The following is a 19,112-nucleotide window of genomic DNA, read 5'->3' as shown; positions in this document are numbered from 1 at the left end:
CTCATGGAGAACTTCTGCTAGGGCAGTTCAGAAGGGAAATGTGGGGTCAGTGCCCCCACACAGAGTCCCTACTGAGGCACTGCCTAGTGGAGCTGTGAGAAGAGGGCCACCATCCTCCAGACCCCAGAATGGTAGATCCATCAATAGCTTGCACTGTGCACCTCAAAAAGCCACAGATACTCAATGCCAACCTGTGAAGGCAGCCGGGAAGTGGGCTGTACCCTGCAAAACCATGGGGCAGAGATGCCAAAGACTATGAGAACCTGCCTCTTGCATCAGTGTAACCTGGATGTGAGACATGGAGTCAAAGGAGATCATTTTGGAGCTTTAAAATTTGACTGCCCCACTGGATTTCAGACTTGCATGGGCCCTGTAACTCCTTTGTTTTTGGCCAATTTCTCCCATTTGGAATGGCTGTATTTACCCAATGCCTGTACCCCCACTGTATCTAGAAAGTCACTAGCTTGTTTTTGATTTTACAGGCTCATAGGCAGAAGGGACTTGCCTTGTCTCAGATGAGACTTTGGACTGTGGACTTTTGGGTTAATGGTGAAATGAGTTAAGACTTTAGGGGACTGTTGGGAAGGCATGATTGGTTTTGAAATGTGAGGACATGAGATATGGAGGGGCAAGAGGTGGAATGACAGGGTTTGGCTGTGTCCCAATCCAAATCTCATCTTGAACTGTACTCCCATAATTCCCATGTGTTGTGGGAGGGACCTGGTGGGAGATAATTTGAATCATGGGGCCATTTCCCCCATACTGTTCTCGTGATAGTGAGTAAGTCTCACAGGATCCTGATGGGTTCATCACGGGTTTCTGCTTTTGCTTGTTCCTCATTTTCTCTTGCCACCACCATGTAAGAAGTACCTTTCACCTCCTGCCATGATTCTGAGGCCTCCCCAGCCATGTGGAACTGTAGGTTCAATTAAACCTCTTTTTCTTCCCAGTTTCAAGTATGTCCTTATCAGCAGCATGAAAACGGACTAATACAGTTATCATGAGGTTCAAATTATTTACTACTAGAAAAGGTGTTTGCATGCTATGCATTGCCATGGAAATATAAGTGACCCAGTGCCAAGGTGGCCACTCTCATGGAGTCCCGAGAATGACCAACTGAGGGGGAGCCCAAAGGAGTGTTTTGCTGACTCCCCCCACCTCCCACACACAGGGCTGGCAGGTTCTTCCCAAAGCTCCTGACCTTCTCCAGGTTCTTGCGCATATCTTCCAGGGCCTTGATGCCTGGTGGGTCTTTGGCCACCTCCTGCGCACTGGCCAGCTCATGGCGCCAATGCTGCTGGGCAGCTTTCAGAGCTGTCTGCCGCCTCCGCATGGAGTGTGTCTGCCGCACAAGGAACTCCTTGGCACTACGGAGGGCTACCCCCTCAGTAGAAAGGAGGTGCCAGACATTGTGGGAGGACAGGCTGGAGCAGGAGAGTTGAAGAAGGAAAACAGAAGCCTCTGAGAACTCTGCTCTGGGTCACACAGCCACTTCCCCAGCAGATGCCCACCCTGAGCACAGACCAGAGCTGCTGGGCTGGGGCTGGGCACTGTGAGTGTAGGGATGCCACTGTTCAATACCCACAGTGTGCAGTGCCTGGGACTGACAGTGCCCCCACCCTGACTCTGAGAGGGATCGTGCCCGGGGCCTCCAGATAGATGACCAGACACTTCCAGCAATCTGTTTCTCCACTAGAGAACAATGCCATGTCAAAGATCACAGTGGGCAGTTTCTTGGCTTGCCAGAGAAGATTGCTTAATCCTCCAGAACCTTCCCCACGAACTAAGCCCCACTGGTGATCACTGTCTCCTCACTTCAGCTCACCCAGCTCTACGATGCAGGTACTCACTTACCCCTTCATGGTACCCTAACCTGAAATAAGACAGGCTATGGGAACTCACCTGTTCAAGTATAAGTCCTCCTGGCTCTGGGAGAGAGAAGACACCTCTTTGGTCTGGTTCTAGGGACACATGGTAGAAAAGTCCACTGAGTGTAGCAAAAGCAGATACCCTGCAGGTTCAAGACCCCAAAGCTCCTCCCAGTGGTCTAGACAAGGAGATGGCTCTCCAGCTGCCAGGCACTGTTTACTTATAGATATCATCTGACTGGTGGAGACGACTGGTAGCTGGGAATAAGAACAGACCAGGTCCCATAGAGAGCAGAACCAGCCCCTCCTGATACCTCAGCCCACCATATACTCCTCCCCTCCTGAGGTTCCACCCCTCCTGATGACCCATCCCCTCTGGAAGTACTCCCCTGATGCCCAGCCCCTCCCAATGCCCCACCCCATCCTGGTACCCCCGCCCCCAGCTCACTGTCCCAAGGGATTTCCTCAGGTCCTCAATGTGGAGATCCGGCTCAAAATGTGGGGAAACATTCTTTTCCTCAACTGTCACTTCTCTCAACAGGTGCTGCTTCTTTTGAGCTTCAGCCTCCAGGCTGCTGAGCAGGGAAAGGGGAGTGAGAGGCAGGGCGGTGGCAGAGGTGGGGGGTGAAGTGGGTCAGAACCATCTCCACCCCCTCACTCCCACCCATCAAAGTCCCTGAGGAACAACAGCACCAGAGATCCCCTGCTTTTCACACCACCTTAACAACCCCAACTCCCTACAAAATGTAGCCACAGGCTCTTCAGCCTAGCTCCCAAGCCGGGACTCCACCTCTCCCTATTAACTGGGCCATGATCCAAGCAGCAGAGGTCAGAGGGCAGAGGGCAGAGGGCAGGCAGGAGGCAGTCAGCGGGGCTAAGTGCAGGGTGCCCATGCCACCTGATGTGTTTCTGCAGTTGCTGGCTCTGGGCCTGTAGCAGATCCACTTCGGACTCCAGCTTCAGCTTGCGGGCCTGCAGCTCATCGAGAATTTTCCGGAGCTGCTGGTTTGACTGCAACAGGTGGGTGTGCTCCTTCTGTGCCTCCTCCAGCTGCTGATGGGTGGCTGTGGCTTCCTAGGGGCAGAAGGAAATATAGAAGCACCCAGAGACAGCACAGGGAGACGGCAGGGAACAGACAGCACTAGAGGGTAGGGAAGCCAGAGGAGGATGGGCTGGGGATGAACTCAGAGCCACTGAAGTCACCACCTCCGAGGTCAGGAGGTCTGCAGGCTCCTGTCCCACCACAGCCCCACTCCCTTGAGGTTCCCAAGTGGGGTCCACAGAGTGGCACTATTTGTGGAATACTGGCCAAGAGAGTTTGGAACCCCAGTGCCCTGGACAGATCAGATGAGCAAAATGTGGGGAACAGGGAGAAGAAAGACAGGGGATGGAGGAAAAACAGGAGGGAGGACAAAAGAGGGAGACAAACCTCACTCTTCAGAGCAACCTGCCTCTGCACATCAAGCAGCTGCTGCTTCTCCCTCCGGGCAGTCTCCTCCTTGCAGAGAAGAGACAGGATTTTCTGGCTGACTGCAGACCCCAGGTCTGAGGGGCTGGGCCTGCCCTCTGCTAGAGGAGCTATGACTCTGAGGTCAAGGACTCCTGCAGATCCCTCACCTGGACCTCCAGCAGAGCCAATCTGGCCTTGACATCTTTAGCTCTGGTTTCAAGGTCCAACTCTAAATCTTGGAGCTTCCTTTCCTGCCCAGAAAGAGAAAGACATAAGCACAGAAAGAGTGTAAGGCATTAGCTGAGGGGCAGGAGGGGGTTCCAGAACCCACCATGCCACTCCGCAACCTCCACTCTGGGCTCAGGCTTCCTCGCTGTGTGCCCCTGCAGCCTCCCAGGAAGGCTCCGCACCTTGGTTACTTCCTGCTGGAGCAAGGAGATGCGAAGGTGCCAACCCCAATGCCTTACAGGGGCTGACCTCTAGTTCTAATCCTGAGTGTGTTCCCTGGCCCAGAAAATAAAGCAGCAAGGATGCCCCAGCTTGGAGATGGCCAGTGAGAGACTCGCACTCCAGAAGCTGTCAGGCTCCATCCTGCTGGGGCCACGCGTTTGCTCCCAGCACGTTCTTACTGTGCATGGAGGGGTCACAGTGGGCTCACCCTGCCCCAGGCCCCTCACCTGCTCCCTGTGCCGGCGCCGCAAGTCCTCAAGACGCTTGTGTTGCTCCTGCCTCACAGTCTCCAATTCTCGCTCATGGGCCCTCTGTAGACGCTCCAGCTCTCCAGTCAGGTGCCCCAGAAGTTCAGCCCGCTGCTTCCTCTCCTGCAAGGAGGATGGGCCCACTGGTGGGAAGCTGCGGCGGCCCCTTCCACCACAAAAATCACAGCTCCCGCAGCCCTGTAGCCTTGCGTCAATAAGATCAGGGACACCGTCGGTTCCCTAAAGCCAGCTCTTGGAGAAGAGGAGGGTTACAAGCACAGCACCGGCCCTGACCCCAGCAAGCCTGCAGCCCTCTACGGCTGAAGCAGAGGCTGGCCGGATACCATGACGGAATCCCCCTCTGGCTCTCCTATGGCTCCACCATATACAACTTTTCCTCCTTAAGGAATGAGAGGTCACTGATAAAGTATCACTATTCTTCAGCACGGTCATAATTGGTTGGGGGAAGGGATGCAGCAAATTTCATCATGGGACAGCTATTTCTGCCCTGGAAAAGATCCTAGAAAGAGTCTGGGATACTGGTTCCAGTTACTGGAGCAGTAGTCTTAACGCCCTGCAGGGGCCCAGCTGTGGGCCATAGTCAGCCACCCTCTACCCGCTCAATGTTCACCCTCAATGTGAGCAAGCCAGGCCAGCTTGGGTACACTCAAGTCGCTGAACTTTCCTACCTTAAGCTCAAAGACTTAAAATGGGGAGAATATCAGTATTACTTGGTTCTTGCCAGTCTATTTCTTGGTGTCCTGAGATGTTGAGGAACCCTGGTGACGTGGTGTTGCAGTGAGGAAACTGAAGGCTTTGGAGTCGGACACCCTGGGCTTGAATCTTAGCTCTTCCACTCACTAGCTGAGTATGATCTTGGCAAGCTACTTAAACTCTCCAAGTCTCAGTGTCCTCATCTTTAAAATGGAGATAATGATACTAGATCTTTCCTAAGGCTGGTGTGAGGACTAAATGAGTTAAAATAGACAAAGAGCTCAGAACAGTTCTCGGCACACAGTACAAGCTCAATGTATGGGGGGTCTTTTTACCATCAGAAGAAAGTGCAGCCTGCCTGATAAAAAAGGAATTGCCCCTCATTAGGTGGAGGTCTTTCTCATGCTTTAATAAAAAAGGCAAAAAACATCATCGTGGCAGGGTACTAGGAAGGAAAACCTCCCACAATCCCTGACCACAGTTTATCCCCTTCCTCTGCCCCACAGTCAGGTGGGAAGGACCCCGGGGTGTGCGTGCATGTGCATGTGTGCGTGTGCGCGTGTGTGCATGTGTGTGCGCATGTGTGTGTGCATGTGTGTGCATGCGCACAGGGGATGTGGCTGAGCTACCTCAGCTTCATACTGCTCTCTGGCCTTAGCCATCACTTGCTGGTGCTCCTCCTTCATCTTGTCCAACCTCCTCTCATGCTCCCCTTCCACTTCCTGGCGCTTCTCTCGCAGGAGACTGCTGAGCTGCAGGGGAGACGGCAGGCATGTGGCATGCAGAACCGAGGTGGACCAGCACTCAGGGCCTGCTGCACCTGAAGGTCTTACACACATTTCCCCAATCTCCCCCGACACACACAAAACATGGACATCACACAGCCATGACACCACGGTCAGCACACAGCCATACCCCAACACACCCTCTCCACATGCATACAGGGGCATCAGATTGGAGGAGTACCTGGTTTCAAGGGAACTAAAGCATAAAAATGGAACCAGAAGTGCTAACCCCAGCTGAGCCATCCAAAGCAAACTGGAGGCCACTGAGGCTAGGACAGCTCAGCTGACTGTAAGAGAGTCCACGACAGGTGCACATAACTGTGGAAGATGCAGAGCAGCACTCACCTCTTGCTCATACTCAGCCATGTGATAAGCCTTCTGGTGAACTCTGTGCTCCACCTGCCCAAGGCACTTCTGCAGCTGGGCCTCCTCTTTCTGTTGAGCTTCCTCTATCTTCTTCTGGAGGCTGGAGACCACCTGAGGAGGCCCCCGCACACACAGGGAAGTGTGTCCCTCAGGGATACTGTACAGCTGCTGTGTGGGGATGTGTTCTGAGGACCTGGCATCCATCCCCAGGGGCTGGAGGGAGAGGCTCACTGCCTAGTAGCCAGGGATGGGGCTGAATTCTGTTAATCAGCCATGAAGGGGGCCCAGAATACTGCGTCTCACCTCCTGGTGCTTGGCCTCCAAAGAGGAGCAGAGCCGCTCCAGCTCAGCACCGTGCTCCTTCTCCAGCCTTGCCACCGCCTGGGAAGCAGCAAAGGGACTGTGAGGGAAGCTGGCCAGGCACTGACCATGGTGGGAGGCAGAGCCAGGAAGACTACCAACCCCCAACCCCTTGAGATCAGGGTCAAGGGAAGCACGGGGAAGCACAGCACATCTTTGTTCCTCTGAAATAACTCAGCCCCTGAAGTCTACAACTGGCAATGAACAGGAACATGAAGGCCAGAAGAGAGGGGCATTTCAGTAAGTTTCGGCTGTCTGCTCCCACCCCCTGCCCTTAGACTAGGCCACAGGTCCACAGACGGTGCTCATGCTGGTAAATAAGATCCAAGCCAGGGGGGCCAGGTTGGATGGTATCATTAAGTCAGGCCATGTAGAACCTTCTTTTTATTTTGGTGAGGTGCAAAGCTGCAGCTTTTAGACATGGAAAACACTACAGCAAGACAGGGGAACTCCAATGCACTCCAAGTGCTCAGAGAGACTGTGCTAAAACCTTCAGAAGCCAGCCATCTGACTGGAGTACAGGGAGTATGGACAAAGAGAAAATTCCTGCTATGTTGCTAGCCTCTCATCCTAAGAAAGGAGGGAAAAGTGGGGAGTGAGGCCCTTGCAGCTGTCCCTCAGAGACAGTGAGGGACAGAGCGCCCTTGTCTCAAAACCTCTGGTCTGGCTAAATCTCTTTCAGTCACCAATTTTCTCAAATCCACAGGACACTCTCCTTCAAGCCTCTGATGGTTCTCTGCTTGAGAACCTCCAGCCACCACTGCCAACCAGCCTGACCCTGGAGGGGCCTCGGGATGCCTGCTGCATCCTCTGCCCTGCCATGGACAGCAGAGCAAGCTCCTGCCCTGAGCTAATTTGGTCCATATGGAGTAATGGGCCCAGGCAGTCACCTCGCCATCTCCCATGCCAGTCTATGTGTGAGACCTACTCTCCACCTGGCTCCCCAGCCTGCACGCCCACCCGAGGCTTGCCCTTCCTCTCCCTGTGTTCTCGGTCCCCTCCCAGGCAGCCCAGACACATATCAGAGGGTGAAGTCCCCACTTGACTGACTCACTTCTTTCCTCTCCCCTTCCAGCTGCTCCCTCAGCTGCTGCAGAGCCTTCTCCTTAGCAGCGTTCAGGGCAGCCTGTTCGGTCTTCTCCGAAGCCTCCATCTCTTCCTTGAGCTGCTCCAGCGTTTGCCTATTTTTCTGTTCCAAGCTGGCCCTCTCAGCCTTCTGTTGAGACTCCAACTCTTCTCTCAGTTTCTGCAGGGAAGCCTCTTGCTCAGCCCTGGATGGACAGAGTAGGTTGGGAACGGCCCTGTGTACCCTGGGGTCACCTCCACGAGGCTGGGCAGCTCACAGGTAAGCACGCAGTTACCTGATTTGGTCCTCATCTGCTTGTGTGCTGGACTGGATCTGGGCTCGGAGCCAGGATAGCCTCTGGCTTTCCTCCTCTCTCATCCGGGCCTCCTCCTCCTCACTGGCTTTCTGCAGTCGCTCCCTCAAGGAACTGAGATGGAAAGGAAAGGCGAGGTTGTCAGAGAAACCACAAGGGTCTTTATTCTATTCACAGGCTGTGGTTGTCAGTCTCCAACAGCCCTGTGTTCTGCCTAAGAAACTTCCTAAATCTTTTTTTATTTTTTTTCCTGTTTGGAGACAGGTTCTTGCTCTGTTGTCCAGGCTGGAATGCAAGTGGTGTGATCACGGCTTACTGCAGCCTTAAACTCCTGGGCTTAAGCAACCCTCTCACCTCAGCATCCCATGTAGTTGGGACCACAGGCATATACCATCAAACCCAGCTAATTGTTGAGATGGAGTCTCGCTATGTTGTCCAGGCTGGTCTCGAACTCCTGGGCTCAAGTGATCCTTTGGCCTCAGCCTCCCAAAGCACTCTGATTATAGGCATAAGCCACTGCGCCCAGTCAAAGTTTCCTAAAGATGAGTCTAACCTCAGTCTCTGGGTCTACAGCTGCCTCCCATAATACCTTCCAGGATAACGAGGGAACCATGAACTCCCCTTTGCTTCAAGAAGCAAACTACTGGCCAGGCATGGTGGCTCACGCCTATAATCCCAGCACTTTGGGAGGCCGAGGCAGGTGGATCACTTGAGGTCAGGAGTTTGAGACCAGCCTGGCCATAATGGTGAAACCCCATCTCTACTAAAAATACAAAAATTAGCCGGGCATGGTGGCACACTCCTGTAGTCCCAGCTACTTGGGAGCTGAGACAGGAGAATTGCTGGAACCTGGGATGCAGAGGTTGCAGTGAGCTGAGATCGCACCACAGCACTCCAACCTGGGCAACAGAGCAAGACTCAATCTCCAAAAAAAAAAAAGCAAACTACTGGCTTCTGGGTTTCAGTAATACAGCACTTCTTCCAAAGGCTCCCCTCTTGTCAACAGCTTCACCTCAGCATGGCACTCACTCAAAGATAGCGATAGCCACCCAACCTGATTCCACATTCTTTCACTCCGACAGACTCTGTTCTAGGCACATCAGCTGAGTCACCGTCCCTCCATTCTACCACACTCTTCCTTCCCAGATCCTCTGCCAAGAATTCCCTTTTCTATCTAGCAAACCCATATTCATTGCTCAACACCCAGTTCCCTCTCTGGGAAGTCTTTCCAACTCCCTCCAAGCTTATCAATTCATCTTTCTGTTCCCATCACTTTACATGTGGACCTTTCTTATCCCATGCTACTCTGCACCATGCGTCACATGGCATCATAATTCATCTTCTGTATCTGTTTTCCTTGCCAGTCTGGGAGCTTCTCAAGAGAAAGAATCTTGTCTTAAAATCTGTTATATCCCAGGTACCACACATAGTAGCTGACATAAAGTAAGTGCTTAATAAATTAACTGAATTTGAACAGCATCATACAGCCCCAAACTATAAGCAAGTTGTGATATCTACGAAAGGTTATCTTATTTACACACCAACAACAGTGGCCATTTCATCCTAAGCAGACATCCCCCTGCTTACACAAACCACATCCTTTTCAAGTAACTCCTCACACAGCCCCGCATGACCAGGGGATGTGTGCTGGGCACTCAGGGAATTCAAGCCTAGGAAAAACATGATTCGGAAGACAATTCCTTTGAAAAGCTTCTGTAACAAATCCTAAAGCCAAAAAAAGACTTAGGATTCTTTCCTATTTCAAGATACGAACACCATTACTTTCTTCCATTAAGAGAGAAAATTTGGCCGGGCATGGTGGCTTACGCCTGTAATCCCAGCACTTTGGGAGGCCGAGGCGGGCGGATTATCAGGTCAGGAGATCAAGACCATCCTGGCTAACCCAGTGAAATCCCGTCTCTACTAAAAATACAAAAAAAAAAAAAAAAAAAAAATTAGCCAGGTATGGTTGCAGGCACCTGTAGTCCCAGCTACTCGGGAGGCTGAGGCAGGAGAATGGTGTGACCTGGGAGGCACAGCTTACAGTGAGCCCAGTGAGCCACACACTCCAGCCTGGGCGACAGAGCAAGACTCTGTCTCAAAAAAAACAAAAAAAAAGAGAGAGAGAGAAAATTTGAAATAAGTAAAAATCCTTCCTTCTAGATTCCCCAGAAACCCTTTCTCTTTGTCCTATGGCTAAATTTTACACACAGCAACAGTGTTAGAGCTGGCAGGGACTTTAGAAGTTTTAAGTCCAATCCCTTCATTTTACAGTGAAAGAAACTAAGGGCCAATCTGCCTGCCTTCTCATTCTAGAAATATTTGTTGTAAGATCAGCTGTGGCTTCCAGAAATTTCTACCACATGGAATTTCCCAGCAGAGGGAAGAAGAGCCCATTCCTCAGAAAGGCTTGGGCATAAACAGAAACAGGTTCTGGTGATGAACTATTTTGAAGAAAGTCAGGCAAGGCACTGTCCACAGAGAAGTCACTTAGTCAAGAATGCCTGAACATGCATTGATTTCAACTGAAAATAAAAGTAATTGCTACTATTTGTTCAGCAACTACTATGTTCCAGGCCATGAATCAAGACACTTTTGGCATTCCAGTCTTCCCCACAACCTAAGAGGGCCTCTGGAGTCACGGCCCTTGGGAGAGGGATGGAAAGTACAGTCAGCCAAGCTCAGGGTGGCCAGCAAGAGGGGAGGAGACTGGTGGGCTGACAGGGACACACCACCAGGATTTCCTCCAAGGCACTGCACCTTAAGGTGAGTCACACTCTGCTTGGGTGGACCCCTGCCCCAATTCTCAGTTGGCTGGAAGAGGAGGATGCTAGGGGGTTGGAGGTGTCTGTTCTTTGGGATGCTCCCTGGTGGAGGATCCACAAGGATGCAATATAAGGACAGACCCTGGGTCAGTGCTTCCTGCATTGGGCTCGTGAGAGATTGTTCCGACCTTCCCAGTACTTGTATGTTGGTTTTCTGTTTTATTTTCTCTAAATTAAGCACAAATGTTTTATATATACTTTGCTAGGTATCATCTAAAAATAATAATTTTCTACCACTCTTAGATGTTCTGTACAAGAGGACAAGACTCAGCCTTTAGTTAAATTGCCAAGTAAGTGAAATGTTAACACCTTTTCGTAGTACCTTTCCCATCCTGGGACTGTGACAGATGGCTCATTAACAGCTCAATATCCATTCTCCCTTTCTTCCTTACCAACAGAACCCTGCTTTTATTCTACTGGGTAAAGAGGTCAGCTAAAGGACTACATTTCCCAGTGTTCTCTGCAACTAGGTGTAACCAATGAGATGTAAGCAGAAATTGTTGGGTAAAGTTTCCCAACTTTAGTTGGTCTTGGTAGAACCATGGGCATCCCAGTGGTCCCCAGGCTGAGAGGGTGTCCCTGGCTCCTCACATCCCCTGAAAGGCCCCGGGAAGCATGCCCAAGGGAAGGGGCAGGACCTGAGAGATTGCTCTTTCTGCTGGTGAAGCCGGAGAATCTCCTCTTCCTCCTCTTGGCACAGCTTCTCCCGCAGTTGCTGCATCTTCTCTTGCTTCGATTCCAGCAGGTGCCTCTGGTCTTGCTCGAGTACTTGGGCCACTGCCTCTTCCATGGCCTTTAGTGCAGCCTCTGAGAGCTGCTTTGGGGGAGCCACAGGCTCTGTGAATCGCCTGCCATGGGTAGGGAATGGCATATCATCACAGGGTTAATGTCCACCCACCTCTGCATCCAGGTTAGAATGGATACAGAACATCACAAATGGAATCCTAATGGAGGGCCCACAATCAGGAGTCAAACAGCTCACCCAAGGGCAGGCAAGAGATATGGTCAATGCTTGTTCTATAGGACAAGCCCCACTGTGGCTGTTTAAGGCCCCAAGAGCCAAGGGAGAAGGGCAGCCCACAGCAGGCTCTCAGCTGACTTACGAGGTTGTGGCCCAAGGTCAAAATCTGAAGCTGCAGCTCAAGAGCTGGCAGCAGCAAGGACAGAGTGAAGCTCTGTCCCTACTGGATTCCTTCCTAGAATGGCTCATAGCCCCATTACCACCTCCCCACTAGAGCTCTGCCTGCTACTTAAGGCTCATGCCAGCAATTTGGGAACAGTCCCCAGAGACTGCTTTCTGCCTCCCAAACTGAGTAGTGGCCAATGTATATGGGCCCATGAAAGAAGCAGCAGCAGGTCTCCTAGCTCTGAGAACTACAACAGTCCAGGAAAGCCCAGGAATAGGAAGCTCCCCTATCACAACACCATGGGGGCCAGGAGGAGATGCTCCCCTAAGCCAAAAAACGTAGCAAGTGTGCACATGAGTGCCATGTTCCCCGTCTACCCGTGGGGGCACGTTTTCGTCTGCTTAGAGTTAATTAAATGTTTAGAAATGAGTAAAAGGAATTCAGAGCTGACCTGGATGCATAAGAGGGTGGTGAGATCAGGAATAATGGTATCCATTAAAAAGATGTGTGTAAAGTAATAAGGACTGTTATTTTGCTTGTTTTCTGGTTCATCAAGGAAATGCCCAAAGAGGAATCCTGAGAACATTCTGAGCAGGATAAAGCATGAGCAGGATAAAGCATGAGCAGGATAAAGCATTTTGCCTTCCAGAGTGACCTTCCTAAAGGCCAGAATGTGCCTGCACATCCAGGTCCCTCAATCTCACAGTGGAAACTGGTCTCACCACACACCCTCCTTGCACAGCACTCAGGCTGCTGCAGGCCTGGCACGGTGGCTCAGTCAACCTAACCAGAAAGTGTGGGCATGACCCAAAACAAAGAGGGCTGGGCAAGAGTCAAACAGGGGAGCTGGTCTTCCCTGCTGGGGACTCAGAACCCCTTCTCCCTCCAGCTCGAGCCCCACTGCAGATGGAAAGCAGCGGGCGGGATCAGATTAGAACAGTAGAGGAAAACAAGGGCTTAGGAATCCCACTGCAGCACCTTGAGATTAGAGAGAGAGGAAGACAGGACAGGCTACTGTCATCTCTGAAATTACCATAAAGACCTTTCATTTCCCCTTTCCTAAAATCATAACTTGGACCAGAAATGATCTTGAGCTATGCCTTCAATTCTTTTCTGCTCCCAACTCCATCTCCTCCTTCCTTCCAAAGCCTGGCTTCCTCTGAGTCCCCTGACACAGCCCAACTGATGCAGATGTAAGACATGTGGCTGCCACCTCCTCTGAGAATCCTGCCCTCAGAAAGAGCCTTCCTCCACAGCTCTCCGCCTCATCAACCCTCCAACTCATTTCCAACCTTAGCTGAAAACATCTTTTTTCCCTGAGATGGTACCTTTTAATGTCTCTCTCTCCTGCAGGCTGCAAGCTATGTGGAGCCCTAGGGACAGATGCTCTGGAAAGATGGGGCATCACACCACGTGGGGCATGTGCCCAGGCTATGAGCACCAGTGAGCTTGCCCAGAGGCAAGCTGGGCCGTCTGTCAGTGGACCTCTTCTCCCTCGCCCTGTTTTAAAGATCTAGTAGCTCAAACTGCTAGCTCAGGTCCAAGGCAGTAAACAATGCCTGAAAGATCCATGACATGATCGGGAAGTTGAGGACTCCAGGGGAAGAAACAGCTTGATTTCTAGGCCAACTCCTCAGGTATCAGAATCAGTGGGACCCAGTTTCCTACAGTGAGTGACAAAGGGGAGGCTCTGCAGGAGCATAATCATTTCAGGCTGACCAGCAAGTAGCTCAAAGACACGTGTGAGAAAGCCAGAAGGGAAAGCAGGGAGAGACAAGGAAGGAGAGTGGAGGGCAGGGAAATGGCACCTAGGAACACTGCAAAACGGTTTTCATGGTACTACCACAAAAGTTATGTCTCCTCTCATACTCAACTTCGTGGTTTTGATTCTTTTACCCTCTTCTCTGCACATCCTCACGAAAGAAGCTGGCATGACAAGGGGAGAATCTTCCTGTTTCCTAGTCCTGGCCTTGGCCAGAAAGCATTCAGTGAGTGGCATGTGCTGCCTTCTGGCCTACCTGCTCCCTCTAGCCTGCCCTCTGCTCCTAACCCTTCAGACCCAGCTTGCCTACACCTTTGGAAGCTGACAGACACAGAACTACTCCCACAAAACCTAGACAACCCAATTCGTTCCTAATGCAGCTGTAAAGATTAATAACAAGGAAGTGATGGGGCCTGAAGAGACTCAGGAAAGAACCGAAGGCATTTCCCAAGGGGATGGGGTAAACTGAAACCGCGTGGTCAACTATCTCTGAGACCCTAGCAGGGGCAGCCTTGCTGGGATGGCAGGAGAAACACAAAGGAGGGGAATGAATCAGCCAAGGCAGCTGGGGAGGAGCCAGGGAAGCCGAGGCCCCAACTGAGCCCTGCTGCCCAGGTTTCACTCTAGAGATCCTGGGAAGACACCCCTCTGACGTTGGCCCAGTCTTCCTCTCTGAACTACACCCACCTCCTGTCCTCATAGAAAGTATCCTGAACTGGCTGACCACGGCCACCAAGGGGACAGGAAGGCTGTATAATTCCTAATTCCTCAAGGTCACAGTTTTCATTGTAGGATGTATCACCACTGGAAAGACGTGACCACCCCTTCCCTACACCACTCCTACAATGTTATGGTGACGACACGAGATCCTGAGCTCACGTGCCCTGCCAGCTCTCAGTGAGTAATGTGTGCATGAACTTGCTGTGAGTAATGTGTGCGTAAACCTGTCTCTGCTCACGAGTCAGTCCCAAATCCTTTAGACCTGCTCAGTTCACAGAAGGGAAAATGTTTAAGTCCTGACCCTTGTCTTTCTCCATGCAGAGAAAAGGAACAGTGGCTGCAGGCTAAGTCAGAAGTCTAGAGCTCTAGTGACTAGAATCTAGTGTTTTTATTTGAGACAGAGTTTCGCTCTTGTTGCCCAGGCTGGAGTGCAGTGGCACGATCTCGGCTCACCGCAACCTCCGCCTCTCAGATTCAAGCCATTCTCCTGCCTCAGTATTCCAAGTAGCTGGGATTATAGGCGCCCACCATATTTTTGTATTTTTAGTAGAGACGGGGTATCGCCATGTTGGCCAGGCTGGTCTCAAACTCCTGACCTCAGGTGATCCACCTGCCTTGGCCTCCCAAAGTTCTGGGATTACAGGCATGAGCCACCATGCCCTGCCTAGAATCTAGTTCTAATTCTGCCGCTGACTAGCGATGTGACCTTAGATGAATCCCTTCACTTCTCTGAGCCTCAGTTTCCTCATCTGAAAAATGGGTAGGAAGGGGAAGGGTGACACGGAAGGAGAAAAGCTAAATGATTTCTAAATTTTAGAAGTACTTGGTTCAACATAGGTGAATCACAAAAACACACTGAGCTTTGAACACAAGCACAAAAGATCAATCCTGTGTACTGTATAATTCCATTTATGTGAAGTGGAGAACTGGAAAAATGACCCTTTGGCCAAAACTTGGAGGTCAGAGGTCAGAACAGGGAAGACCTGGGGTGGGTGGGTTGAGAGGGGCATGAGGAAACTTCCTCGAGGGATGGAGACATTCCCCATTTGAGTGGCTGCTATACAGTGTGCACAGATGCAAACTTTCACTGAACTGTACACTGCAGGCCTATGTACTGCAGTGTACTTACATACCTCAACATTTTTGAAGAGAAAAACAGTACTTGGTAGACAGGAAACATGATTTAGCAAGTTTAGCAAATGAGCCAGGAGGTACCCCCTCATCCGCCCTTATACCTCAAGTCCTGACCAGGAGCCCCAGGGACCAAAGCTAACCCCAGGTAAGGATCAGTCACGCCTGCGTGGGGCTCTCAAGGCAGCACACAGAGCACCAAGGACATGCTAAATCTCCCTATACTCTAACCCCTGGCCAGAGCCTGAGCCCCACCTCCCACCACCCAAGAGTCAATAGGCACTGAAGCAGCCCACACGCAGAGGAGGACAGGGACAGACACGCAAAACTGGCCCTTACACCTCTGGAGAGACTAGCGGGGTGGGGCTGACCGCCACCTTCTCCTCATTCTCCTCTGCCTCTTCCTGCCCAGGGCCCAGCTCCTCGGCTTGGGAATGCTGCTCCGTGCCCTTCTCGTGGGCAGGTGGGCTTGCGGCCTGCTCCCTTGATAGCAGTAAGGAAACAACTGTGTTAAAGCCAGTAAGAAAGCAAGAGGCTTAAGACGCATGCCATTTGGGGTCAAAGAGCTATGATAGAGACAAGAGAGACAGCCCCAACAGTTTCCCTACCTCAGGTCTTAAACCTCCCTCTCCCCACCCTTCCTCTCCCTGAATTATCTGCATCAAAGACCAGAGACTCCTGCCTCACAACGGAAGCAGGATGGTTATGGTACCCCAGGAGCTCCGTACATAGCAGGTGTTCAGTGGATGCTTTGATTGCACATCGATGCTGCTCAGGTTCCCTAGTGATTCATTCCAACCCAATAAATTCTAAGACCAGCATGTTTCTCTTGCTAGGGGGACAGAGAACTAGCAAATGTCCACCACGCTCTGGACTAGGCTAGGAAAAAAAGGTCCTCTCAGCTGGACTCAGAGTGATCTGGGCTTCCCTCTCTCTGGGCCGAGCACATAACAGGGCTCCAGCTGGGGCTGCTGAATGACTAGAAGTAGGATGACTATTGGAAACAGGGGTGCTGGCAGGGAGGGGACTAGAGAAAGGGCTTCCTGGCAGGAATGGAGCAGCCAGGGTGACACCAGTCTCTGCTCCAGCCCCTTGCAGGTAGACACCTGGGACAAAAGAGACACCTCCTTATTATTCAAGAGTTTCTAAGTTCCTCTAATCAGACCACATACCCTCATTTCAGCTGCAGACTGAGGACTAGGAAGAAGCACATGTCCTCATATCCAGCTCCCATGGGACACTAAGCAGAGCCTCTGCTGCTGCTGCTGCTGCTGCTGCTGCTGAGGCTACAAACCCGCCCCAGCTCCCCACTCCCTCCCCAAGCCAACCCCAGCCCCATCTCTCTCAGCACTAGCACACATACCCACTACACGCAGAGCGGCCGCCACCCGGGGATGCTTCCCCTCATCCTTACCTCTGGAGGGAGAGCTGCGGGCTGAGGCTGGCTGCAGAGTCCTCCCCAGGCTTCTCTGCCTCCTTCCACTCGGGCTGCCCCTCAGGGCCCTGGGGGGGCTCTTCTTCGGTGGCCAGGCTTCGAGGGGGACTCTGGGCCCGCTCCTCATGTGGAAGTGGAGGAGATAACCTGGTCAGGCCAGGTAGAGCAGCGGAGTCAGGTCCCTCCATTTGGAGAGCGGGAAGAGAACTGGGGAATACAGTGCGTGGACCTAGGTCATTGCCTCCTCCTGGGTTATGCTCCAGCCCCGTCCCCAAATCCATCCGTGGAGAGCCACAGCAGGGCAAGGCAGCCACACATGTGGGAAGGAGTGACTCCCTCCTGAGCACCCCTTTTGCCTAGACTGGAGTCAGGCTCCACAGGGGTCCCTATGCTGCCTCTGCTTGGTTCAGGAATCAGAGCAGGACACACTCACAAGTGTGCCCATCCCCAGAGCTCCCCATCGCTGGGGCCAGGAAGGGGTGGAAGAACTAAGTGGGGAGAAAAAGAGAAGCCAGACTCAAGAGGTCAGACTAGAAAATGCACGAAGCTGTCATGGATAGGTTTTGAGGGTCTAAAAGTGAAATGACCATTCTCCTTCCCCTTCTAGGGTGGTAGCGCTTGTCATGGGGCTCAGGCCTGAGAAGCTGAGAGCCCCTGTCACATCACACACAGTTGCACACTCACAGATAGCTGCAGCCATTTCTGATGTGGCAGGGCCCTGGCTCAGAGCTCTGAGTTGCAGTACCAACCCTCCAATGTGGCTCCTCCAGACCTCCACAAGGTTTCTCCAGCCCTGGCCCATAACAGGCACACACACAGCTTAATCAGCCCTGGCCCCACAATGGTGCCTGGAGTCCTGCCAAATGCACCCAGAGGCACTTCACATTCCCATCTTGGTGGAGAATCAGAGGGTCTGCTCATGCATGCAAACATATATACACATTGCCAGTACACACACGTGCACATACATATACACACGTATGTGCACACACAGACCCTGCAAGGCCATCCAGCCAGTTCATCACCTGCTGCCAAGCAAGTATACACTGAGCCAGGCCAGCCACCAAAGCCAAGAATTCTGCCCAAGTCCACACCACCCTGAAGGCACACCCCTGGGGATAGCCTCCCACCTATGGTACCTCTCCAAGCCTTTGGACTGCTTGCTCTGCAGCTCATCTTGGCTGGACTGGCTGTCATTTTTGTCTTCTATTCCCAGTGGTTGCTGGGCCTGTAGGAGAGAAGCAATAAAGAGTCTGTGTTGAAGGAACTGCATTTGGGTCCCTCCAACCTCCTGCTGGCTCTCAAGCTTAGGAGAAAGCTTGAGAAGTTGCTCTCCAGAGGATGGGACCATACGGGACACAGAACAGAAGGTTCATCTACTGCACAGTGAAGCTTCCCCAAGCTTTGGCTAAGCCCCCAGGCTCACAGCTGCTCCCTGGGCTGGCCTTGAGGCCTGGGGAGGATGTGGCAGAAGACCACAGCCATTACACAGAGAGCCAGGCGCCAGAGGCCGAAGCAGAACACACAAGAAAAAGAAAATCCTGCCTCCTGCTGCAGGAAGCCTGCACTGCAAGCTGCGAGGAGAAGGCAGAGAAATCCATGAGTACCCCAAATCCACAGAGGCCCAGATGAGCAGTGTGCCAGCGAATTACAAGGGTGCTGAAATTAAGGGCAGAATCGGGGGGCAAAGGCAAGCACATGAGTAAGGATAAGTCCCGGAGAGATGGAGTACTGGTAGAATGAGAGAGAGAGAGAGCTGTGCCCGAGACAAAAAGGGCACCACCTGGCACCTGGAGGAAGACAAAGTGCTCCTTCACTACCTTCAGGGACCCCCAAGCACCCAGGCCCCATCAGCAGACAATGATGCCCCCTTCCCAGTCAGCAATTACATCATCCATCAAAAACAAAACCAAACAGGACAACAATCTCATTTTAAAGCTTGGGTGACTAGTGACATTTAGCGAGTCAGTTAAAAAAAAGGAGACAGGAAGAACTATTCTTTGAGGCAAGGTCTCACTCTGTCACCCAGCCTGGAGGGGAGAAATATTCCTGATCATTTCAAATATTTTCCACAGGGGGATAGTAGTGTAGTCAGCCTGGGGTCAACCCTTTGTTCTAGCTCTTCCTGCCTGGGAAGTCTGTCTCCTCCACTGTATAAAACGGGATCGTATACTGCAACTCACAGGGCTTCTGGTGAGGATCAAAGCAGCTCGTATACGTAAGGCCCAACTCGCAACCCAAAGAAGGCACACCACCAATGTTAGCTCCTCTTCCCACATTCCTCTCCCTCTCCCCCAGCCTAAGGTGAAAAACAAAAAGAAAAGACTCTGCCAGTGCCAGTCCCCATCCTAGGACCTGCACTCCTTCTGTCACACCAACAGGAGCCCCGTCTGTTCTGGGACACAGGGTCAACAGGAGAGGTGGGGCGGGAGACAGCTCACTCTGTCTTCCCCAGTAGGGTCCCCAGCCCTGTGCCCACAGCCCCCACACCT

The 19,112-nt window shown here is 52.1% G+C and overlaps 1 protein-coding gene across 25 annotated transcripts in view; it reads right to left on the bottom strand.

The window, feature by feature from the left end:
• CEP164 (centrosomal protein 164) overlaps positions 1-19,112 on the bottom strand; it is a 98,313-nt gene that overhangs the window by 14,589 nt on the left and 64,612 nt on the right. For 8 of the 25 annotated variants that reach the window (XM_015435759.3, XM_045370085.3, XM_005579762.5 and 5 more), the window contains 16 exons: positions 17,751-17,848; positions 16,600-16,827; positions 15,525-15,668; positions 11,084-11,293; positions 7,603-7,734; positions 7,296-7,512; positions 6,185-6,262; positions 5,861-5,992; positions 5,360-5,482; positions 3,996-4,139; positions 3,486-3,569; positions 3,298-3,366; positions 2,767-2,942; positions 2,317-2,443; positions 1,903-1,961; positions 1,202-1,424 (listed from right to left, as the gene is read on the bottom strand). In XM_015435759.3, the coding sequence (XP_015291245.3) occupies positions 1,202-1,424; positions 1,903-1,961; positions 2,317-2,443; positions 2,767-2,942; positions 3,298-3,366; positions 3,486-3,569; positions 3,996-4,139; positions 5,360-5,482; positions 5,861-5,992; positions 6,185-6,262; positions 7,296-7,512; positions 7,603-7,734; positions 11,084-11,293; positions 15,525-15,668; positions 16,600-16,827; positions 17,751-17,848 (2,244 nt within the window). Of the gene's footprint in view, positions 1-1,201; positions 1,425-1,902; positions 1,962-2,316; positions 2,444-2,766; positions 2,943-3,297; positions 3,367-3,485; positions 3,570-3,649; positions 3,741-3,995; positions 4,140-5,359; positions 5,483-5,860; positions 5,993-6,184; positions 6,263-7,295; positions 7,513-7,602; positions 7,735-11,083; positions 11,294-15,524; positions 15,669-16,599; positions 16,828-17,750; positions 17,849-19,112 lie in introns of all 25 variants that reach the window. The other 17 variants (XM_015435761.4, XM_074015286.1, XM_074015289.1 and 14 more) reach the window with 12 other exon arrangements.

Source organism: Macaca fascicularis, chromosome 14 (genome assembly GCF_037993035.2).
Source record: "Macaca fascicularis isolate 582-1 chromosome 14, T2T-MFA8v1.1".
Taxonomy (NCBI): Eukaryota; Metazoa; Chordata; class Mammalia; order Primates; family Cercopithecidae; genus Macaca; species Macaca fascicularis.
The sequence above is the reverse complement of the archived record's forward strand: the minus strand, read 5'-3'. Positions and strand labels throughout refer to the sequence as shown.